The 26,022-nt window shown below is 38.3% G+C and overlaps 1 protein-coding gene and 1 pseudogene across 1 annotated transcript in view; both read left to right on the forward strand.

Annotated features, from left to right (window-relative positions):
• LOC126257510 (myosin-I heavy chain) overlaps positions 1-26,022 on the forward strand; it is an 829,484-nt gene that overhangs the window by 686,637 nt on the left and 116,825 nt on the right. Inside the window, exons 16-19 of the mRNA XM_049955569.1 lie at positions 5,957-6,158; positions 6,258-6,410; positions 18,006-18,200; positions 19,100-19,301. Coding sequence (XP_049811526.1) covers positions 5,957-6,158; positions 6,258-6,410; positions 18,006-18,200; positions 19,100-19,301 — 752 coding nt within the window. The remainder of the gene's footprint in view (positions 1-5,956; positions 6,159-6,257; positions 6,411-18,005; positions 18,201-19,099; positions 19,302-26,022) is intronic.
• LOC126209396 (5S ribosomal RNA) lies at positions 2,773-2,890 on the forward strand (annotated as a pseudogene).

A 26,022-nucleotide genomic window follows, 5' to 3' on the forward strand; every position in this document is an offset into this window, starting at 1 on the left:
CCCAAAACCTCTCTCCTCAGTCCATTTCCGTCCTCACCCCTGCTACATCCCATGCACCAGCCTGCTACATGCTCTCCAAAATCTACAAACTCAACAATCCTGGATGCTGCATCATAGCTGGTTTTATGCTCCCACTGAAAAAATTTTGCCCATGATTAACCAACATCCCAAACCAAATGCTCAAAACCTAGCCTCCAACACCAAAAATACCAACCACTTTCTTCACCATTTCTCCACCATTACCATCCATTTACCTCTTGGACTGCTACCCATCTCTGCTGATGCCACTTTTCTATACACCAACATCCCTCATGCCCATGGTCTTGCCTTGCAGCTGTTAACACTACCTCTCCCAATGGCCTTCAGACTCCAAACCCAATGCCTCATTCCTCTTTGAAGGGATGGTATACATACAAATCTGTGGCATAGCTATGGGCACCTGTGTGGCACCATCCTGTGCCAACCTGTTTATGGGCCATCTAGAGCAAACCTTCCTAGCCTCCAAAATGCCAAACCACTGGTCTGGTTCAGGTTCATTGATGATTTCTTCATGATCTGGACTCATGGCCAAGGCACCGTGTCTTTATTCTCCTCAATCTCAACACCACTCCCATCCTCTTCACCTGGTCCTCTTCAACCCACCAGGCCACCTTCCTGGACATTGACTACCTCAGAAAAAAAAAAAAAAAAATCCTTCCATACAGCCTGACCACCCGGGGATGGTGTATCTTCAGTGAAAAGAGTTCCCATGCCCAGTGTGCTGATGGTCAAACAAATGCCTTCACAGATGGGCACTATGCTCCAGACCTAGTCTGCAAACAAATTTCCCTTGTCATATCCCCACAAACCCCAGTTCTCCCACCATCCCCATGAACCAGCTACAAAAATGTGCCCCCTTTGTCATCCAATATCAGCCGGACTGGAACAACTGTAGAAGACCCAGTTGTAAGACCCACTCAGTCCACCCACCCAGCACTTCCTACTCCAGTCCTGTCACAGGCTTATCGTACCCCAACAGAGACTGGGCCACCTGTGAAAGTAACCATTTCATAAGCTAGCTCTGCTGCAGTCATTGCACAACTTTTTATGTCGGTACGACTACTAACCAGGTTAGGGTTACCTTATGTCCTCTTTTTGAGGCAAGAGGATGTGTCCAAGTCTATTTCATAAAAGTGTAGAGAGTGCCCTGTTTTTTGGACTCAGAAAAAAATGCAAGTTTTGAACGAAGGAAATCAGTTGTCACTGTAATTAACCATAAACAAATGCAACTGTAATACTTTTGATGGAAAAAAAATCTCTCTTTGATTTAGTATGTTTATTCTTGTGTCGTGGCTACATCATTAGGAAGTTGTCTATCTTGCATTCAACCGGTATTTTATGTCTTCCACAATATGTTATTTAGTGTTACTTCTGCTAGCCTTGGAGGCTGAGTTTAAAGTTGGATTGTTTATTTGAGGTAAAGTTGTATCTTTTGCAACAAATTAAATTAGGAACTAAAATACCAAATGCCAAAAAGAAAGTCAGTGTTTAATATGTGCTTATGGGGAAATACAAATCATTCAAGTTGTATTGAGAGGTTGGTTCATGTTTCCGACATTGAAATCATACTTTTTTCTCAAAGTTCTATGCTTGTGATATTTGAAAGATCTTTTGAAGATAAACTAAGTGAAGCTAGCTAGTTGTTTGTTCACTCATTGATGTCAACTTTCTAAAGTAATATACTGAACTTGGGGAAAGAATCAAATTCTGTAGCTGAATCTGTTTGTGTTTTAGGATCTACTGTATAGACTCTCAAGGGAAGGTACAAACATAACTATATGCCTGTAAAAATAAGTGCAATTCTTACACATAAAAGAGAAGGAGGTCACTCACAGGAGTGTGACAGCTTTGGTAAAGAGATGACAGTTGTTTACACATATGCTATTGAATATCTAAAGAAGTGGCTGGCTCAATACAGGTCTGAGCATCTAAGTAGATGCAGTTCTTATGAATTGCTATTTTGGAGGGTGATGAAAACTGTGTCACTTATCTCAATCATCATCATCATCATCATCATCATTTATTGCATTTAGAGGCCTTTAAGGCCTACAGTGGAATAAAAGTGGGTACAAACCACAATGTAAAGGGAATACAACAAACCGCACATTATAAAAATTTGTGAAGGTACACATTTAAAAGATGAAAAGAAATATCTGTCAGTCACAATCTCAGTATAGTAGACTTTTATTGCAGATGGCGGTCCATTGCTGATTGTCCCCAGCCTCATAATCTACTGCTGTCGACTCCATTTGTTTGAGTATTGTCAGCACCCAATCCTTCCATTGAGCCCTCAGTCATCCCTTTGGGCATCTCCCAGAAGGTTGGGAATGGAGAACAACGGTTAAGGACAGATCCACCAGCGTGGAAGATGTGGTGAAACCACTGTAGCCTCTTTTGCCCAATATGCGGCTGATGTGTGGCTTTCCATACCACTGGTAAAGGTCTTCTTTTGTTCTTTGTTCCCATTTACCTTCCATGGTATTGTAGACGGGTCCAGATATCTTTCGAAGTACCTTCCTATCAGATGCACAAATTGCTTCTTCAGTTGTCGCTGAAGCTGCCCAGGTTTCACAACCATATAAAAGTACTAATGTCATGTACAGCTAAATCTTGTTTTTTAGTGATATCAGCTGGGATTTGAATAGATTGTTTAGGCTGAAGAAAATGCGATTAGTGTTTGTTAATTGCTGCTGCAACTCTTTTATCAATTAATTTTTATTAGTCAGTATGGATGGCAACGGCCTTGCCGCAGTGGATACACGAGTTCCCGTAAGATCACCGAAGTTAAGCGCTGTGGGGCTTGGTTGGCACTTGGATGGGTGACCATCCAGGCCACCATGCACTGTTGCCATTTTTCAGGGTGCACTCAGCCTCGTGGTGCCAGTTGAGGAGCTACTCGACCGATTAGTAGCGGCTTTGGTCAATAATACCATTGTAACGACCAGGAGAGTGGTGTGCTGACCACACGCCCCTCCTATCCACATCCTCATCTGAGGGTGACACGGCGGTCGGATGGTCCCAGTAGGCCACTTGTGGCCTGAAGACAGTGTGCTTTAGTCAGTATGGATCCCAAGTACTTGAATTCTCTTACTCGTTTGAAGACATGCCTGTCAACAATAATGGAGAGGAGAGGAGCTTGATGTTGCAAGACAACGAGATATTTTGTTTTACTCTCATTCACTACCAGCCCTATTTGTTTTGCGTTGCGGAGGTATCAAGAAGTTTCAGCACTTAATTGCTCCTGGATGTCGCCAAGGATCACAACATTATCAGCAATGCCAGGACTGTATCTGTTCCCACCATCTCCGTTTCTCTGTTTCGACCAGTGTCGCAGCTTACTTTTTCCAAGGCCAAGTTGAATAGTATTGGTGCCAAAAGATCTCTTTGTCGAAATCTATTTTGAATACTGAATGGTGATGATAGATGGCTGCTGAACCCTACTTGGCAAGTTGATTGGGAGTAGCAAGCTGTTATTAGTCAGATATATTTAGGTGGAATGTTGACATGTTCTAACGTTTTCCATAGCATGGAGTGGTCAATTCTGTCATACACTACACATATATCAATGAACAAACGCTTGAAATCTTTTATCAGTTTCGTAATTTCTCAATATTTTTGAAAGACTATCAAAGGAAACAGAATCAACTGGCAGCTGAAGTGTGCATATCTCAATCATTCATATACTTTTGTTTGCCATTCTGAACTGCTGAAAATTGTATAATTCTTTTTTCCTATACCTAGTGATAATGCTAACATGGAAAGTGTCTTTTCTTTTGTGAACACACAGGAGACCAAAGATAGATTTAAAATAGAAAACATAAAAGATGTTGTGCGTGCCAGTACAACTTCAGATTCTTGAACTGCCTGTGCTTTTGTGGATAGTTGTTGGGAAGCAATAAACTGTTAACAGAGATTTTCGTCATCCTCCAAATATTCGAGCCATAAAAGTGAAAAAGGCAATAATGAGATAATGGAGTGTGGTGATGATGAATAAACTGACAAGATACTGCATATTTAGTCTTAAAATAACTACAAAAACTCATTGTTTCAATTTAGAGTAGTTTTACTTGATTTATTTTTAAGTTGTAAAACACATGATTTTACTGATAATGTATGTTCTCTTTTTTATGTGCACTGTTCCCCTTTTTATTATGAACTTAAAGCAAGGATGTATGGCCACCACCAAGTGGTGGCCAAGAGCAAAGTGCATCACCCTATGGCAAAACATTCAGTTGAATATAACATGCTTGATTTCAATGGCTGCTTCACAACCTGGGTAATTTGGATCCTCTCCTCCACCACCAGCTTTCCTGAACTATGCAGATGGGAATTGTACTTACAACACATTCACCGCCCCTGAAATTATCCCGGCCTCAACCTATGGTCACCTACTGTTCTCACACCCTCCATCCAACAGTTCTTGCCCTCTCTGTCCTATCACCTCCTCCCTAGTCAGGTCCCCTCACCCTCATTGTGTGCTGCTGTCTGCAATATCACCCAACAATCTTTTCCCCTTCTCTGCTTCTCTCCTTTTCCACTCCCCATTTCTCCCCCCCCCCCTTTTGCCATCCTTCCCCCACAACCTCACATTGCTGCACCCAGCATCCTTGTTCTGCCACCATCTAGTCCCTGCACATTCTGCCAAACAAGCCAGACTTCACTCCCCCCACTCGTACCCTACTATCCCTCCCCATTTCCTACCCCACTCTGGATTGCTCTGTCCATTCAACACAACACAGTTGCATTATGGCCAGAATGGCCGGAGATAGCAGTCATGTACACATGAAGTGCACCTGCTTGTGTGAATGTGTGTGTTTTTTTGTTTTCAATTATGAAGAAGGCTTTGGCCGAAAGCTCAGTGTGTAACAGTCTTTTCATTGTGCCTGTCTGTAGCTGAACATGTCATCTCTATAGTGAGTAACAATTTATCCTTTTCATAATACTGTTAAAATGTTATCAGTAGCAATGATGTTGATTCCCATAACTCTTGCTGTGAACTGTATGAAGTTAGTTAAACTATATGAAAAGCCAAGGGATTGATATGCTCAAATAAATTAAGATAAAATGTTAATTTTGAAAAAGATTACTATTAATCTACTTGGTGCAGGCTTCTTCTCTCTTTCATTGTTTATGCAGCTGTTCTTTATAATTTATAATGGAAATTGCTAGTGACAAATAGCTTCACTGAGCAAAGTCTCTTATTTTGACCCTATATTTTAATTGGACACTGTGATTAAATATTTCATTTTACTTCATTACCTTCCTTAGTGACACTTTTCACAAAACTGAGCACCTGTATTATGCCTACAAATGCATTGTTTGTTCTCATTTTTTATTCTCCTATTAGCTGCTGTATCTTAAAACACTTCAAGTATGCAGGGAGTTAATGTTTTGTAGATTCGTGAAAAGTTGGTGATACTACCCTCCATGTTGACAGAATTTCCGCTTAATATGTTGCTACTGCTGCTGTCAATTATGGGTTTAAGGAGCCTAAACATCTAAGGTCATAATTCTTCTACCCCCCCCCCCCCCCCCTCCTGCTGCCCACCAGTATGGAATAAGTGCATTCCATCTGTCTGCATGTAGAGGAAATTCTATGTGCAAGTGTGAGGAAGTTTTCTAAATGTTTGCATAGTGTGTGTCAGAGGTGAGACATGGGTACCAGCCTGCTATTCATGTAGTGGGGCATGGAAAACAGCATAAAAACACATCCAAGTGGCCAAACATGTTGCCAATCATAACGGGGAAACCACTTGCTTTGCATATCATGCAATGGATTGTGTACAACTAGCTTAAGGCAACTTTTTTGTTGGCATCAGACATGTATTGACAGAAGCTGTTTCTGTTTGAAATGTGTTATGTTATTTTTCAAACAGATATAAAACTGCATATAGTTGAGAAGATTCATCTTTTTCAGGGCTGCCCAACAGGAGATTGCAGCTCTTTCACAAATGGCAGAACAAATTAACTCAAAACTTGCATCATCTGAACCATCAGGTGATTCTGTTGATTTGGACAATCTGTTTGCATTCTTGTCTGATGTGCAACCTCGTAGTAATAACATTATTGATGAAATTGGAGAACAAATGGATGAACTTGTGGAAGACTTGGATGTTGAGGTAATTCATTTTAAGATTAAATTGCCTTCTAATAACATATCAAAGATGGAAAGAGAACTTCTTTTGGCATACTGTGGATTGGCTCCAATTTATTTGCAGCTGGAGTCGGTGATGAAGGAAGCACCAGTACCACCCTCTAGTTTGGATCTGTCTCGTACATTGGGTCCACCCTCTCTGCCAGAACCTACTGGACCACCCCCACCTCCACCACCAACTAGCCCACCAGCTACTTCAGAGCCCATCTATGAATCAGTAAGCATTTGTTTTGAAAATTCTTATATGTATATGCAGTGTAAATACATACAGAGGTAAAGAAGGGGTGGGTATTGTTATTCTGAACAGTTATTTCCCAGCACAATTTACCATGCAACACCCTTACAAGCTTTTCAGACTGTTTCTGACCACTTCGTATATTGCAAAGTCTAATTAATTTATCAAACTGTATCTCCAATAGTATTACTTGTAAATTAATATTCAAGCTTGATTTTAAAGGGCACGGATTGACACACGTTTTCAGGTGTGGGTGAGCACTGTAGCTCAAAACTTTGTCTGTTAAGCCTGTTCTGCTTAAAATATATTGCAAAATGTAATTAATTTATCAAACTATGTCTCCAATATGAAGTTGAGAATTTAGGTCTGACAGGAGGCGTGCTAGTGTAGTCCGTGCTATTGCAATGACCACCATGTCCAGATGGCTTAATGGTCAGAGTGTCTGCCCAGTAAGCAGGAGATGATTGTGTGTTCTGTCATTATCTACCCTTTAAAATCAACCTTGAGACTTAATTTACTAGTAATACTTCTGGAGATACATATAAACAACCGAAATAATCAATTTTTGACAGTATAATGTAATTGGATGGATAAAAAGTCTACTCACCAAGTGGTGGCTGAACACATGTATAAAAAAGGTTTTACGTTTGCAAGCTTTCAGAGTCTGTGGCTCCTTCTTCCAGCAGAAGGGTTGAAGGGAAAGTACTGGAGGCATTTAGGAAAAGGGACAGAGTTTGGAAAAGTCACCAAGAACCCTTATATCCCCTTTTCATTCTGCCAGGTTAGTCACCCCGGACTTGGGGTTCTGGGTGACTTTTCCAAACTCTGCCCCTTTTCATAAATTTCTCCAATCCTTCCCTTCATCCCTCTTCCTTCCCCTTAATTCATATGCCGGAAGAAGGAGCCATTGGCTCCAAAAACATGCATACGTAAAACATTTTTTTTTTATATGTGTGTTCTCATGCCACTGCTTGGAGAGTAGATTTTTGTACCTATCCGATTAATTAGATTGTTAAAAAAGTATTATTTCAGTTGTTTTTGTATATCTCCAGTAGTAGTAGTAGTAGTAGTAGTAGTAAATTAAGATTCAAGCTCGATTTTAAAGGGTGGAAAATGACACATTTTCAGGTGTAGGTGAATACTGTGGATCAAAACTGTATCTGTTAAGCCTTTTCTTCTTAAAATATATTGCAAAGTATAATTAATTTCAGACTACATCTCCAGTAGTATTACTAATAAATTAAGATTTGAACTTGACTTTGGAGGTCACAGAATGCCACATATTTTCAGGTGTGAGTGAGCATTATAGCTCAAAACTGTATTTGTTACGCCTTTTCTATTTAAAATTTTGTTATTCATGGATTGTGTTCTGGATGACTGATTTGAAATGAGAGTATGTAAGACCAAGTGAGTAAGCAGGTAAAATAATAAGACTTTGGATACTAAATGGTTGGAACCTGTAATTATTTCGCAGTGTTTCAGTCACCATTTTCAGACTTAGAATTCTTTATGGCAGAAGACATGCAGAATGTATAAAATATCATACTTTAACTTTTTCTCTCTACTGTAGTCCAGGGATTCGTTAAAATAATTTATCAAAGTTTTGGAAGACTGTTTTCGTCACCATGCAGAAACATTGTCCATTTAAAATTTAATACTACCAGCAACAGAATACTAGATCTTTATAATTTTTCAGAGAGGCTCATATGCACGACTATAATTATTCATGCATGTGGATGTGAGTGAGTACTGTAACATGTTTGCACTGGCCTTTAGTGACTTTGCATGATTCAGAACTCTGCCTGATATCAATCATGGTGCAAAGGGTAATGATTCCCCTTAAATGTGCAGGCCAGGTGTTCATTGTGCGCAGAGTAGTGATTACTCTTAAATATGGAAACCAGATGTTTCTGCCAATTTAATACAGTTTTCTTTATTTGTTCCTATGCTTTACACACAGCCTTATACTCATTTCATGTGCCAGTAATCATGGATTACAAGCTATGATTTTAAGTAAACAAACATTAAATTAAAAATCAGTGTGTATGATTGACCACCATCAGCTCTGAACCTACTATACGTAAAATAAGGGAAAGGCGAACACTCACCTATAGCGGGTCAACATGTGGAGCACAGAAACACATAGCATGCACCGTTACGCTACAGGCAATTGGTTGCCTTTCACTTATTTTGTGTATTGCTCCACCCACGAATTTCCATTATTGATATGTCTACCATCGTATAGAAGCAAGCTTTTCAGATAGCTACTTGAAGTTGCCACCTGGACTTCAGGAGTGGAATAAGGCAGTGTGTGGCCATGCCCTTGGCTGGATGGTGAACCAAACTGACAGCACATTGTCCCACCATCTGGTGGGTAAGCTGTTTAACAGACATGTCACCAGAGAGCTGTTCTGCAGGTTGACCTACAGTGAACTGTAATCCCTGGTGGTATTGTCATACTGCAATTACCAATATTTTCACTAGACCTTTTTCAAAGCAAATGACCCTGAAAGACATAGTTAACGGAAAGAAAATGAGAGTATAAAAAAACGTAAAACTTGAAACAGATGTCGATTTTTCCATCAAAACATACAAAGACTTTCGAATTCTCATAATGCTATAGAAAATTGGAAAATATTAGATTATTTTTACATTTGTGTTATAAATAACAGAAAACCAGATGGAAGTTAAAGAAATAGGACAGCTGCACCTAGATGGCTACAAGGTGACATCAAATCACTGTTGTATAATGTAATGCAAGAAGGTGAGTGACTGTTACACAAAATATGGAATAAAGTCCCATGCCATAGACCTAAATGAGTACTGCAATGAACAAATTTCTGAGTTCTGTGCTTCACCAACGGACTTCAGAACACACAAGCTAACATTTTTGACAGTGAACAGTTCTGATGGTGAACAGACCCTCAGCAGGAAACAGTTTAAACTTCATTAGGCGACTAGAGAGATTTGTAGTGTAGTTGTTGCTTCAAACGTGGGTTGCTGATAGACATGTATAACAGCAGTTTGACTGTGTACCTCCCACGATGATCTTCTTTACTTCATCACCAAAGCTGTACTTACTACTTTAAATTCAAAAAATATAATTACCTTTATGGTACCTTTCAGGAAAGAACTCTCCACTCCAGTTGTAAGGTAATATTCAATATACTTTGGTAATATGGTATGTTAATTCTTTTGATTACAAAATCATTCTCAGTCTCAAAAGTTCCTCCAGTTCCCTTTACAACATCTGAATATTGTAAACTAAATTCTTGAGAAGTCTGCACATCTTCAGGTCAGGATGATAATCTATGGAATTCTTATTACTGCGTCTGAGTTTAAATTTCCTCTCGGTATGCCATAGCAACTGTTGTCCCATGCTGAAGATATCTGTTGTCCCTCAGTATGACTGTCCACATCCATGATATATGAAATGTTGTATTAGACATAAATTTTTACCTTATTATTTTTTTGTTACATAAATTATGTGGCCTGACAAAAAATATGAAGCACCCAGAAGCGGAGGTAAAATGAAATGAAACTTCACGAGTTGAGAGGGTACGTGATGTTGGTGGAATGATTTAAAAATCTAGTCAACTTTACAAAGGCTTGATCAATATGACCCCAATCTATATGACATTGCACTGCCTCTGGCATGGATGCTTGCACTGATTCAGTTGGTAAGGATGTCATAAAGCCATTATATCCTCTCCTGAGGCAAGCTGCCCCATAACTTTTGTAACTGGCCCTTACTGCACCAAAAATAGGTACTGGCACGGAATTAACATCTGAGATGTTCCCATACATGTTCTAGTGGGGACAGCTCTGGGGATCTTTCTTGTCTTTTGGGTATCTCAGCACCATACAGAGAGTTCATAGAGACTCCATTTGTGGGTGGACATTGCCTTGTTGAAAAACAGCATCATGATGCTGTCACAGGAAAAGTAACACTTGAGGACAAAGGATGTCTGTGCAGTACTGTTGTGCCATCAGAGTTTCCTCAGTTACTACAACCTGTGACCTGAAATCATATCTGGTGGGTCCACACACCATGATGGCAGGGTGCTCTACCTTTCCAAAATGTTGGAACAGTGGTACATCTCCAGGTTGTTGCCATGCTCACCCAACAAAGGTCATCTGGGGTAGTGTAGAACTGCGATTCATTGCTGAACATATTGTGACACCATTTATCAATAGTCCATGCTTCCTGGTCATTACACCACTCCAAATGCAACCATTTGAGAAGTGGTGTCAAGGAAAGCCTACACGCTACACGTGGAATGATAACTCTCTAGGCCATACTTCTGCCAGTCTTTGACCAATGATGTGTGGTGACATGGAAACTTGCAGGCAGTCCATTACTTGTTCTTAGATAGCAGACACAGACGTGAGTGGGTTAAGATGTGTTCGGGGGACACTACCTTGTGGTGGTCAGATATGGTCAACTGGAACATTGACGATGAGTGTACATGCTGTCACATTCCCACACAGTTCAATATCAGGCTATTGTTACAGTGATCCACAAATCTGGATATCATACGATTCAACCTGCCAGCCAATTTGGAACCCATAATGATGCCCCTTTCAAACTCTGTCAGGTGCTGATAATGCTGTCTCTAATGTGACATCTCCATGTCCTTGACAGTGATCACTCAACATCTGGTGCTCTTCGTGCCCCTTATATACCATATCAGGCCTGGCACGAACACTAAACATGAACAGCACTAATAAACCCTGGTGGCTGTTCTACCTGTTACAGAGGATTGCAGCTCTAATAATTTACATGCCCACTGATGGTACATGTGTGTATCAAGGTACATTGACATCCAACAATGTTTTCTGGATGCTTCACTTTTTTTGGCAGGCAGTGTACTTTCATTGCTAGTATCATTCGTCAGTAAAACGATGTAATGATATGCATCACTCTCCTTGAGTGATGTGTATCACTAGAGAGTGCAAATAAAACTTATGGAAATAGCTGGGAAGTCATTGTATGGAAGTTTCACTATTGACTTCATTTTAGATAGTACTGACTGAGGGCACTTACTGAGTTCTTCCCACAGTAACATTCGCAACTAGAATAGGACATAATGCAACAATGATCAATAATTTATTTTATAATCCAACTGTCTTTCACGAAATTGGTGTGAGCCCCATGACCTTTGCTCTCACCATGATAGTCAAATGGCAGCAATATTCTTTGCAATAAAGTATAGCCAAGAATGGACATATACAGTTTCACAGTGTCATAAATGTTAATTCAGTCATATTATTCAGGAAGTGTTTACTCACTGAGCAATGGGAATGTGATTATTGTAGTTGAGTTGGCATAAGTTGATCCCTGACAGTTGCAGGGCACTAGGTGTGGTAGCTTTGCACTCCTACCTCAGACAATAAAATAATGTGATTTTACGAACATCTCTATGGTGATACCTCAGTGTTGTCACAGCTCTGTAACAGGTACTGTTTCCGCATGCAGCCATTAGTGCTTCACAGTTGAAACTGGCAACAGCACTGTGAGCGGTCAGGGATCTACTTACACCATTTTCACTACAGGATCCACAGTAGGTGAGCAATTTATTTTTTTCATCAAAAATATTCTTACAATGCTATGAATTCAGTTTTCCTTTACAACAGCTGTGGGTCAGTTATTGTGGGAGCTTAGGGTGGCGAGCACCAACCAGGAGTAAGTGAAATTAAAGTAGTAAGTTACCAAGAGAGAAGGAAATCAGCGTCTTCCAGTCGATGATACTCAACTAAAGGAGTAAATTTCTCCAGGAGTAAATTTTTCATTTACTTCCAAAGTAAATTTATTTACTCCATTATTGGTGGAGAGCACCATTGAAGAGTAACTTGAGGAAAAAAGGCCAAAATTTATTCCTAGGTAGTAGTAGGAGTAAAGTAGGAGAGTAAGGTGCGATCTGTGAGCTCTGTGTTTTAAGTGTCGAATTCTATGGATTACCTGGACTACAAAGAATATGTGGAGATGGAGGAAGAGGTGAACATCTCAAGAATGTGGGTTGTAATGGAAAGAAGAGACCTATTTGTGATGTATAGCGACAGTGATTTCAAAGAGCAGTTTGGGTTTCGTAAGGAATTCTTTGAGTTGCTGCTTGCTATGTTGGATCATTACTGCAGCATAATTCTGACAGGAATCGTGCTTTGTCTCTTAGGCTGCAACTTCTTTTTGGACTGTGAATCTTTCGCACAGGTACATATCAAATCATAGCAGGAGATCTCATTAATATCCATCATACTACTGCTGGAAGAGCTTTTAACAGTGTGATAAACAGTTTAACTGCCTTAAAGCCACTGCATATTTTCATTCCACAGAGTCAAGAATATATGTCAAAGAACAAAATGGAAATCTTTTGAACTGGCCGATTCGCAAATGTCGTAGGGGCCATAGACTGTGTACATATACCCATACTTTGCCCTTCTGGAACACAAGCAGAACTATACAGAAATCGCAAGAATTTATTTTCTATCAATACATAAATTATCTGTGATGTCAATATGAAGATTTTGAATGTGGTAAGTCATTGGCCGGGTTCCACGCATGATGCATGCATTTGGAGCAATAGTAGAGTTGCTGCAGAATTAGAAACTGGACGGTATGATGGGTTGCTTGTTGGAGATAGTGGATATGTTGTCTCCAAACATTCCTGTGTTCCGAGCCCATACAGGAACCGAATGGCACTACAATAGAGCCCACATTGCTACCAGATGTGTAATAGAGCAAGTGTTCAGATTGTTGGAAGAAACTTTTCCAAATTCTCATAAAACAACGCGATCTAAACCAAACAAGTGTGAGAATGTTATTGTGGCTGCTGCAGTTCTACACAACTTTGGAATAGAAGTTAGTGATGTGTTTCATCCTGATATTGTGGAGGTGAATGACGTCGAACAATATGCATTTCAGCCAGAAGAAGATGCTGCAGGCCAAGCTGTCAGAAGGTCTATTATACTTAATTACTTTAATGAGAATTGTACCTAGTTTGCTAGTAAAGTTAGAAGTTAGTGTAAACACTTTCCCTTCTGAAATGAATAAATAAGACACCAGATTGTCACTACTGTAGTGAAAAGTGACTCATTTAATTTATGTGTAATTCTATAGTTTTTTCACTAGGGGATTAACATTCTCATTTTATTTCTTAACTGAGTATACAAAGTCATACAATGTTTCAGTTATTTCTAAAATAAAATAGACTTCTTTTACAATATTGCAAATTCAGATAAATATTAGAATGTGGTATTAACAAAAATTAGCACCGATTCTGAAATGATAAACAAAAATATTATGCCATACAAGAAACTCGAACATATTAACTATTTGAAAAATGTCAGGAAATAAAAGTTGTTTTATTCATATGAATATTTTCTTATTCATTCACAAAAACCCAAATTTCTAGAGTACATTGACTGAAGAACTGGGACCTTAAGTTTGCTCCATTACATTCTTGAACTTACTCAAAATTTCCATTTTAAGGTTTCGCTCTTCTTCTATGATTTCTCTTTGTCTTTCTATTAATAAAATTTTTGCATTGTATTCCTCACATATTAAACACATTTTTAAGGAATGAAGCTCGTCTGCTTTTTTCAACAACTCCCAGTTATTCACTGCAACCACATGTTCTCTCCCTCTTTTGCTTGGCGCATATTTTGATAAGCTCCCACCAGAGAACGCATGCCAAGGTTCATGACTATGGGATAAAGCTCCACCTTCAGCAGTTTCAGTGCCACCTTGAGAGCAGTTATCATCATCAAAGTTGCTTGAAAGTATCACATTATCTTCAGATGTGTCATTGTTGTAAACTCCAGCTATACCCTCGAAAACTTATGGGATTATATCAACAACCATTTGGCTTATGTTGGCTATCTTTGTCTCAACTACTCCACCACCAGTTTGAAACTGTTCTCAATTACATTTAGCTTTCGTTTTCTCTGCTTTCACTTTCATGTCCTTCCAAATTACTTTAAGCTGCTCTTGTTGTGTTTGTGTAAGAGCTTCTGCATTGTATTCAAAGTGTATTTTTTCCCAAACACCCTTTTTCCTTTTTAGCATGTCGATATCATGCTTTTTACATTCAATAGTAGTTATGTACTTTTTCATTATTTCAGCAAATGGCTCTTTTTCATTTCCTGGTATGTTTTTTGAATGTTTCTTGGCTACCTCGATGTTGCTGCTAGCTCGTTTCTCAAACTGACACTTAAATTAATATGCGTCACCAACCAACAATGGACGTTATTAGCTGTAGACGGCAGGGTTACCAATAGATTCATCCATCAATAGCATGTTTCTTTTTCATAATACACAGATCTTATCATTAATTAGTGTACTAGCATTTAGATTTTCCATTTTTAATAATTCAATTTAATAATCCTTTCTAGATTCTAAAACTATAGCGATGAACACAAATCACGCAAAAGGTGATACAAGAATGTCTGCCGACAATCAATATTTTTCAAGAGGGAATGTAATGTTGGTGCCAGCAGTGTGCAGAAATGGCTTACTTCTTTAGTAAATAGGCATTACTACTTTAGTTACAACTACAAAAGTAAACAGAAATTGAGCTCTCCAACAGTCACTAAAAAAGTATATTACTGCAGAAGTAATTTACTAAAGTAGTCCAGACTAAAGAAGTTACTACAAGATTAATTCATACTAGTTTGGTGCTCGCCACCCGTTGTGTAGGATTGGGAAAAAACTTTATTAAGAGAATTAAAAGAACAAAGTAAGACAATTTGGAGGATTGATAAATTTGAAGTTAACAAAAGAGGTAAAGAAAATTATATTCAACTCCCCGATGACAACAGTGCTGAGACCGATGATGTTAAATTCAAATAACTGATTGCTAAATGCAATGAATTCTTTTTAACAGTAGCAGAAATCGCAAGGAAAGACCAAAAAATATTTTGAGATACCTTCATAGTCAATCAGTGAGATTTAGTATACTTTTTTTTGGTTTGTTCCTTACTACCATCTCTGAAAGTTTGTTGCTGGAGTTATGTTCACCCTGTGTGTGTGTGTGTGTGTGTGTGTGTGTGTGTGTGTGTGTGTGAGAGAGAGAGAGAGAGAGAGAGAGAGAGAGAGAGAGAGAGAGAGAGAGAGAGAGAGTGAGTGAGTGAGAAAGGGTTTAAAGAGTGGGTGAGAGAGAGAGATATTCCCATAGTTATCGATTAGATGAGTACTAGTTGTAAATGGTTGTTAGTAAATTTTTCAGAAACATCCTGCACTACCCACTTATGTCTTTTTAATGTACAAGTTGATTCATTACCCATCCCTGAAGTCTCTCCTTCACAATGGGATTTATAGAACACAATATGTGAATGAATTAATGGGTTTTCAGAATCGGTAAATGTCACTCTATAGCCAACTTCAAGAAAGATGAAAAAATGCATTTAATGATTCTTGCTACTGCTCGATTGTAGTGTTGATTCCTCTTTTCATTCCTCTTACTCTTAATTCCGGACTGGTAGGGAGCTGTGATCAGGGAGTAGTAAGGTGCTGAGCGAAAATAAATAGTATTACAAGCAAAATCATTTATTGAATCATCCCTCAGGGAAATTTTTAATTGCCAAAGTAAGTAATATTTGATCACCACAGAGGCTAACTTTGAAAACAAATTGTTACATTCTGAGAAATACCCAAATTGTATCAAAATACGTATTCATATGTCCGTAAAGCAGACAAGATAAAATGTAGACAATAACATTAGAAAATACTAAAAGTGTCAACTAGTTTACATACACAGCAAAATGCTAAACAGGAAAGAATTATTGTTTCACTATTTTGGACTATAAGGGAAAGCAGAAATCTGAGTCGTGAAGCAGACTTGCACCAAGTGAAATCAAATGCCAGATGATGAAATTAGTATTAAAGTTATAAAATTTTATAGAGTCGGTTGTGAAGCAGCCAAAAGGAATTGCTCTTTTGCTGATAAACCTATAAAACAGTGTACATGTCTGTAAAGCAGACTTTGTCATTTACAAACATCAATTATATAAAAATAGAATTTTAAAAAAATCTCACACAGACAAAAATTATAGCTTTACATACACAGCTGCAAAACAAGCAAAGAGAAATATCTGTTTCACTAATATACATAATCATAGTAAACAGAGAAGTTAAACAAGTGTATGCATCTGTGAAGCAGGCTTTTGCTTTTTGGCTTTACATAAACGGCTGTGAATCAGCCTAATTCACTAATATACAAACCATAAAAAGCAAAAAATTTAAAATGTACACATGTGTAAAGCAGACTGAGGAGTTTACCAAGTACTTTTATGAGCAACAAAACCTCAGACAAGCAAAGAGCTTGAAGCATACAAATGAGACAAATAGAGAACGGCTCAGTTCTGGCCGATATCCGAGTCAGTTGCTCAGCAAATTATAAATCATCTGCTCAGAGTACAAATTAAATTTGAACAGCAACTGGATACAACTGAAACACAATGGTTTACCGCTGAGTCCATGTGGGCCACCAGTATCAAAAGAAGACAAATATGGAGACAACATGCTAAAATTTTAATTGAGAAATAATAATAATAATAAAACACATACGCCTTCTGAAACTGACACTCTCTTATAACCAAATGAGTATTTGTCTCAGACAGATTCTTATTACCAGGGTGCTGATCCACAGAAAGGCATCAGCAAAAACATGACCTGAATCAGTTTACTGCCAAAATAACAAATGATACTCTGAAGTCACTGCATAACGAAGGGGCATTTTCTCGTGAATCTTGACCAACACTCAAAAACAATTTTGCTCTCTTTCATTATGCCAAAACAAATCATGGGCAGTGTATGAGGCCAAATCCACCAGCAAAGGCAAGAGGCACCTGTAGTATAACTGCAGAATATAGCCTGTCACTGCACAGACGGGGTAAAGTTGCAATTGCCCAATAGGTGACTGCTCAGTCCGCGAAGTAAACAACAATCTTCCAGACTACCATGGCTTTGGGGTGCAAGACAATATACTGTGTGAGATTCCATGCATACCCAAACCCCAGCTGATAATGAGTGAGCTATGCATGTTCCTGAATCCTTTGCAGAACCACCCCAGGCCCCACCACTCGGGATGCAAAGAAACCCACTGCTAAGCAGTACTAACAAAGAGTCTACTCAAGCAAGGAACTGATGCAGGCCCATGCATGTCTCAAATTCCATACTTAATTCTCACTCTGTCCCTTCTATCACTTCCGAAGTGAACCTAGAAAAGTCCTTAACTTTGACCTAGCCTATCTGACAGTTTCTCCTTCATCTTTTTCTCCTCATTTTCTCAACCTCTTAACTTGGAGCCTGAGTGACATACTCTTCCTTTCCAACCTTCCCCAGCCATGTTCTCTTTCCTCGTTGAGGAAGCAACATAAAAGATCCAATGGCTAGTGTTTTCCATTGGTAATACTTCCAAATCTCATACCTAAAAGTAAACATTTGTCCCACAACTTTTTTGTCACTTTTATCAAGATCAACTTTTTTTATCTGTTCAATATATTAGAGAAACCTTTTGTTTATTTGTTTTAGTCTGCAGTCTATATTCTATATTAAATATAAATTTAATTCTCTACCAGGTTCTTCCTCGAGATGACGACGATGATGATGTAACATCACCAACCAGCGTATCTGCTCCTGCAGCTCCACACAAGCTAGTACGACCAAAGAGTCCTGGAGTAGAACGTGTTCAGCAACACCGCACACCAGGCTCTCCTCTTGCTGGCTCTCCACGACACAGCAGGCCAAGTTCACGTGGATCTACAGTATCGGGGGTCAGCTACTTTCATTTATTTGAGTCGTCATTTTTGTTTATGTATTTCAAACTGAACCAAACAGGAAACTTTAGTTATTAATGTAAATGTGCATAAAAACCATAGAGCATACCCATTTTCCTTGAACCATACATCGGCAGACTGCTTTCTACTTACTTCTGTTATAGGTTGCCTTTTTTTCACATAAACAGCAATGTACTACCTTTTGTTTTTCTGTTCTTTTCTTTTCTTTCTTTCTTCCTTTTTCTTTTTGTATTTACTGACGTTTATTCAGTCATTGTCTGCCTCACCATTTCGCACCAAAATTTCACTAACTTGCACTGTTATTCTTTATATGATGATTTTACTGAATCCTTGAAATCAGAATGTGTAGTAGATACTTCTTGTTCAATAAATAAGACTGAAGACAGTAGCTGTGAATAAACCAGAAGTTGAAATTAATCTGTCACCATATGTTCTTGTCAAATAAAAGACAAGTGTGACATAACATACTGAATTTTTGCAGTACCATATCCCCTTTGACATGATTAGTCTCTCTCTCTCTCTCTCTCTCTCTCTCTCTCTCTCAAATACATCCTTAATTCTGAGTGAAGTAGTATAATGGCCAATGCCCTGAGCTCTCATTTGGGAGAACCAAGTTTCAAGTCCTGTCTGGCTATTAATATTTTCCATGAAAAGAACATAGCTGATTTCCTTCTTGATCCTTGTACTTTCTGAGCTTGAGCTCCATCTCTGATGTCCTTGTTGATTGGTCAACAAACCTGCATCTTCCTTCCTTTCCAACTCTCTTGGAACCTAGTTCTTCACTTTTACAGAATATGGGATGAGACGGGGAGGAGGGAGGAGGCGGAATGTTATTAAGTATTTGTTAGTAATGATTTTTTACTTTGGTTCAACAGGGTGTGCAATCCTCATACTCCTGGCGTTACAATGGTCGTGCTGAAGAAGATGCTGAGAGAGAACAACGTCGGAAGTTCAGAGTTGAAAAGAAACTTCAAGAACTTGAAGAGCAACAGGAAAAGGAGGTGCTGGATGATGCTTATCATGATATTGTGGAGTTTGCCCATAATTATTTCAACTCACATGAACGAACTCCTGAAGGTAAGTTTTTGTGTGCCAACTAAGAATCAAATCATCAATTCATTGCATTTCTTCTTCTGTAACTCCTATCCACCCTGTAGCTTGTCCAGGAGGCTTTCCAGCAGATTTGTGATTTTTAATTATGGTTCTGAATTTTGTTCTGCCTTGAACAACTTCATATCTACCCATCTTTTTGATTTGCAGCTCCCTCTATTGGCCGTGTTTGCAGTTAAAATTTTTGGATGTGAGGTCCATCCGTTATGCAAGACAACGTTTTGCATAACTAGCGGACCTCACATCCAAAAATTCATATCTACCATTTCACTTCAGGATTTCATGAAATTCTATTGCCAGTTTTTGCAACTCTTCATTGATAAATTTTAGTTGAGAATTTTATTTGTGAGCCTATTATTCATTCTGTATATGTGGCCACAGCTGCCGTTTTCTAATTGTATCTGTTTTTTTAATTATAGATTTAATTTGATTTCTTCTTCATCTAAATTCCATTTGTACTGTACAATTATGTAACATGTTATGCTAATGTTTTGTAAGGTTTTTGAAGAACAGAAAACTCATTTGTAAAAATCAACATGCATTTGCAAATAGGAACCTTGTGAAACTCGGCTTGCTCTGTTCATCCATGAGATCCAGAGCACCATAGACAGGAAGGCATTCAACAAAGTTCTGCACTGTCTTATGCTGAACAAAATATGAGCTTTCTGAGTATCTGACTGTATTTGTGACTGACTTCAGGACATTCTTGCATAAAGAAATCAACACATCATTTGTAATGGCACAAAACTGACAGATGTAAAGGCAGAGATACATTGTGCGTCATGGAGAGGTTTAATGTTGAAATTTTGAGAGTGTGCTTTCCAGAAAGAGTTGGGAAACATATTTCCTATCACTTTAATTTTTTTGTCTGTGTCTTCAGCCTGCACATGAGTCTGGTGTCTACTTTCTTTCAACCATGATGTGCTTGCCAGATGTCTCTCCCCATTCCTTTATCCTTTCTGTCTTCAGATCACCTTCCCTGTACTATCACTCTCTATCTGAAGTTTTGCCTATATCTAATACTACACGGTGGTTGCAAGAAGTCCTTTCAGCCAACAACAAGACAGCAAAATAAGGGATATAATGATGAGAACACGCACAAGTGGAAATGGAAGAAAGATTAGGGTTTACTGTCTTGTCGATAACAATATCAGAAGCAACAGACCACAAAGTCAGCCACTATCTGAAGTGTTTGCAGTTAAAATTTTTGGATGTGAGGTCCATCCGTTATGCAAGACAACGTTTTGCATAACTAGCGGACCTCACATCCAAAAATTCATATCTACCATTTCACTTCAGGATTTCATGAAATTCTATTGCCAGTTTTTGCAACTCTTCATTGATAAATTTTAGTTGAGAATTTTATTTGTGAGCCTATTATTCATTCTGTATATGTGGCCACAGCTGCCGTTTTCTAATTGTATCTGTTTTTTTAATTATAGATTTAATTTGATTTCTTCTTCATCTAAATTCCATTTGTACTGTACAATTATGTAACATGTTATGCTAATGTTTTGTAAGGTTTTTGAAGAACAGAAAACTCATTTGTAAAAATCAACATGCATTTGCAAATAGGAACCTTGTGAAACTCGGCTTGCTCTGTTCATCCATGAGATCCAGAGCACCATAGACAGGAAGGCATTCAACAAAGTTCTGCACTGTCTTATGCTGAACAAAATATGAGCTTTCTGAGTATCTGACTGTATTTGTGACTGACTTCAGGACATTCTTGCATAAAGAAATCAACACATCATTTGTAATGGCACAAAACTGACAGATGTAAAGGCAGAGATACATTGTGCGTCATGGAGAGGTTTAATGTTGAAATTTTGAGAGTGTGCTTTCCAGAAAGAGTTGGGAAACATATTTCCTATCACTTTAATTTTTTTGTCTGTGTCTTCAGCCTGCACATGAGTCTGGTGTCTACTTTCTTTCAACCATGATGTGCTTGCCAGATGTCTCTCCCCATTCCTTTATCCTTTCTGTCTTCAGATCACCTTCCCTGTACTATCACTCTCTATCTGAAGTTCCATCAATCAGTATTAACATCAGCCACAACCTGGAATTGGAGGAGAGTTTTCTTGTTTTTAAACCAGAGGTGATCCCTGCTCTTTTACTGGTGTGTGGCTACTGCTGTTGTTTTGTAATTAAAATATATTGTCTTGTCATTTTTCTCGAGTTATAACGTCTGACTGGACTTTTCATTATTGTTACAGTGTCGAAGAAGTAAAACTTCAATAAGCAAATGTTGACCTTACCTTATATTTAAGAAAAGTGATGCTGCAAATGTGTAATATGTTGAATAACCAATGTAATGGAAAGAAAGGGAATTTATCCTCAGTGACTAGACCACTGTACTGATGCCCAGTCTAATTGTGCAGCTAACAGAGCAGAGAAATGAAAAGAAAATGCAAGAATGTGAGGCACACGTTGAAATGCAAACAAAGATGCTGCTTCACTGAGTGAATCTAAATGCCACAGCAATCAACTGCCAAGAAAAAGTACACATAAGTTGCTATGAGACTCATATGAATGTTCTGAAAAGTGTCAACACAACTAAAGGAACTGTTTACTTAATTATGAGCTGCAGAACTGTATTAAAAATTGTAGATGATACAAATCCACTCATAGAGAGCATTAATGTTACACACACACAGGACTATCAACCATTTTCACATCAAGAGATATTGAAAACTTAAGCAGTCTGATCTTTCTGATAAACTCCTACTTACCTTTCTCAGTTTATATTTGATCAACATTGGGTTATATTAGTCTCTCCCTCCCAACTGACTTACTTACTCAGTTCTCGATGGCCCTATTGTTCTACAGTTAAAAAGGATTCCAAACCATGATACATATTGGCATCCTTTCATATATACAAATCATTGCCAGAGGTGAAAGAAGCAATAAGTGACAGAAAAATGTCTAAATGCTGATGATTTAACTATAAATATTTACCCACTAAGCCCATGGGCCTTGCTTATTATGTATGATCCTTAGGAAAAAATTGTGATTTTAGTCATAGCCATGTATCATTCCACGCGGCTTGAACAATAGCATTTATGCGATTCATGAATTCATTTGTTTCCTGTAATAACTTCAGACTTAATTTTTTGTATTTAATATCAAACATCACTTGAACATTTCACAATACCATAACCAGTGTTGACCAAACAATGGTCTCTCTTCAGATTGTCTATGGTTAGAAAGAGGAGAGGCATTTTGTAGGTTCTACAATGATTCTTTGTCTTTTCTTGTTATCAATTATAGTCTGAAAACGACCACTGGCTAGTGAAAACTATTTAAGGTACTGTAAAATGCTCACGCATGTGATTGTGTTGTGCAAAATATAAAAAATATTTAAGGTACTGTAAAATGCTCACACATGTGATTGTGTTGTGCAAAATATAAAAAAAGTAAAAGAAAAATTTAATGTGATGACAATATTTTAGCTTTTTCAACATTAGTTCCTTCTTCAAAGAGGAGAGAGGGATAGAATAGAGAAGTTTTAAAAAAGGAAAAGCAGGTCACTCAGAACCCAGAGTGAAAGGAAGTTCCTATACTCATATCTCTTCCCCCACCCCCCTCCTCCAGGAAGGAATGAATAGTGAAAGCTAGAATAATGTCATCACTTTTACTTTTGTGTTTGTTTATTGTCATTTCACCTCCTAAAGGTAAATATTACCATAGAATTATGAATATTTATTAAAGAACATAATCAATGACTTAATAACTTCAGAGTCTATTTAATGTCTTACATTTTGTTTGCTGAACTCATATCACAAAATGTGAAAGCATTGGACACCACAGCTTCCGTCCATAGCCAAATACAAGTTTCATCCACCCATTTACCTGCAAAATGACTACACAATTTTCAACTTTTTTTTGTTGTCATTCAGAGTTCACAAGTTTATATAAAACCCACACAACACTCATTTATGAAAGCATAGAACAGGTAGTCATGATAACATTAATGTCTTATGAGCCATATTCAATACGTGACTTTTAATAAATAAACACAGACCTGTCCGAATAGACACAGGCATTAGCATGTTGCTTCTGGGATCTGGGGAGGTGCACCAGCCCCAGGTCGAATCTGCCTGGTGGATTAATGATGAGGCCCAGTGTGCCAGCTAGACTGGATGTGTTTTTTAGCTGGTTTCCCACACCTGACTAGGTTAATACTAGACTGGTACCTGCGAGCATCCTCAGTTATGCAATCCACGAAAATTTTGAAAATATTTCTCATTTTCACAAAGGGTAATGCTAGACACACAGAGGCTGGGTACACACATTTCATTGGGGAGTGGGGATGGTGGTTGGAGGAGGAGGTGGCAACAGGAAGGGCATCTAGTCATCCTCTACCACTGACATTGCCAAATCCAGAATAACATTATAATCCTATAATAACACCAGATGAGGCCAGGAAGAAGAAGAAATATAAATAAATAGATGGGTAGGTATACACATCGTTAAGAAATCATTGCATACCATAAAAATGCATTATGTTTGCTTTAAATACAGGTTTTTTCCATAGAGATGCCAGTTTTAGTTTTTCTTTTCCTTAGTTCTTTCTTATTGTAGTGTTAAACTCACCTGATTTCCCTGAAGCACTTAAGATGAATACCAGATTGGTTCATTTGCAAAGGCTGTGGTTGATTTCTTCCCCCATCCCAGGCCATTCTGACTTTGTGGTCTGTTGCTTCTGATATTGTTATCGACAAGACAGTAAACCCTAATCTTTCTTCCATTTCCACTTGTGCGTGTTCTCATCATTATATCCCTTATTTTGCTGTCTTGTTGTTGGCTGAAAGGACTTCTTGCAACCACCGTGTAGTATTAGATATAGGCACAAATAGAAATCAAGTCATGGTCTAGGGTTAGCATCTTTTATTAGTAATGAAAATGTCATAGGTCCTGTATTTGAACCTGGCCACTCCTTACGTTTTGAACAAAAATTATTGGCAATGATGTCTGAAGCCTTCCAGTGTAAGAAGTCACCCTTGTTCTGCCAACAGTCTTGTCAAAGAGAGCAGAGGAGTGGACAGAGCTTAGGGCACTTCCTTGCACTTGGGATGGGAAACAACCCATTAAAATGTTGAAGAATTGGTAATGATCAACAGCATGTGAATGCAGAAGGCAATGGAAACCACTGCCTTAACAGACACATAATGTGTATCCACAGGCATGTGGACTGTAATTGAAAACAATATGATGATGATCTCTCCATTGGCAAAAGATTCTAGATTAGTCCCCCATTTGGATCTCCATAAACGAACTGCTGAACCCTGAGAAAAAATGGAATAACCAACAAAAGGATAACATTCTTAGAGTTGGAGTGTGGAACATTAGAAAATTGGATATGATAGGAAAGCTAAAAAACAGAAGAGGGAAATGCAAAGGGTCAACCTAGGTAAGTTTGGGGGGGGGGGGGGGGGCAGTGAATAGTGAATTGAAATGGAAAGAAGATAAGGATTTCTGGTTAGATGAAAATTGGGTAATATCAAGAGCAGCAGACAATTGTTTAATGGGAGTAGGATTTGTTATGAATAGGATAGGTAGTGCAGGGAGTTAATTACTGTGACCAGTTCAGTGACAGGATTGTTCTCATCAGATTCAACAGCAAATCAGTACTGACAATAGTTCAGATATACATGCAGATGTCGCAAGCAGAAGATGAAGAAATGGGGAAAGTATATGAGGATACTGAACTGTGTAATTCAGTATGTAAAGGAATGTGAAAATCTGATAATTATGCAAACTGGAATCTGGTTGTAGGGGCAAGTGTAAGAGAAAGGGTTACAGAAAAATATGGGTTTGGTAGTAGGATTGAGAGAGGAGAGAGACTAATTCAGTTTTGCAGTAAATTTCAGATAGTAAAAGTGAATGATCTGTTCAAGAATCACAAGAGGAGTAGATATACTTGGAAAAGGCCCAGAGACGTGGGAAAATTTCAGCAGAGTTGCATCACTGTGATACTGAGATTCTGAAGTCAGATATTGGGTTGTGAGGCATAGCCATGGTCGGGTATAGACCTGGATCACAATTTAGTAATGATGAAGAGTAGACTGAAATTTTAAGAGAATCATCCAGAAGAGTCAGTGTGGGAGGAAGTGGGGATATAGAAAAACTGAGGAATGTTGAGATCTGTTTGAAGTGTGCTAAAGATGTGGATACTGTGGTAAGGAATACCTCAGTTGAAGAAGAATGGACATACCTAAGAATGGTAATCATAAACATTGGGGATAAAATCATAGATACAAGGATGTTACTGCAAAGAAATCGTAGGTAAAGAAGAAATCAACTGATCATCGTAAGAAGGAACTACAAAAATGTTCGGGGAGAGTCAGGAATACAGCATCACAGATTAGTTAGGAATGAAATAAGTGAGGAAGCCAAGACAAAATAGCTGCAGGGAAAATACGAAGAAACTGAAAAATGAGTAATCATTCTGACTCAGCATACAGTGAAGTCAAAGCAACTTTCGGTGAAATTAAATCCAAGGGTGGCAACTTTAAAAGTGCAATGGGAATTCCATTGTTAAGTGCATGTGAGAGAGTAGATAGGTGGAAAGAGTACATTGAACACCTCTATGAGGGAAAGTAATTGTCTGATGACATGAAAGAAGAGGGAACTTGATTTAATATGGAAGAGATAAGGGGTCCAATATCACAATCAAAATTTAAAA

The sequence above is a fragment of the Schistocerca nitens genome, chromosome 1, assembly GCF_023898315.1.
Source record: "Schistocerca nitens isolate TAMUIC-IGC-003100 chromosome 1, iqSchNite1.1, whole genome shotgun sequence".
Classification (NCBI taxonomy): domain Eukaryota; kingdom Metazoa; phylum Arthropoda; class Insecta; order Orthoptera; family Acrididae; genus Schistocerca; species Schistocerca nitens.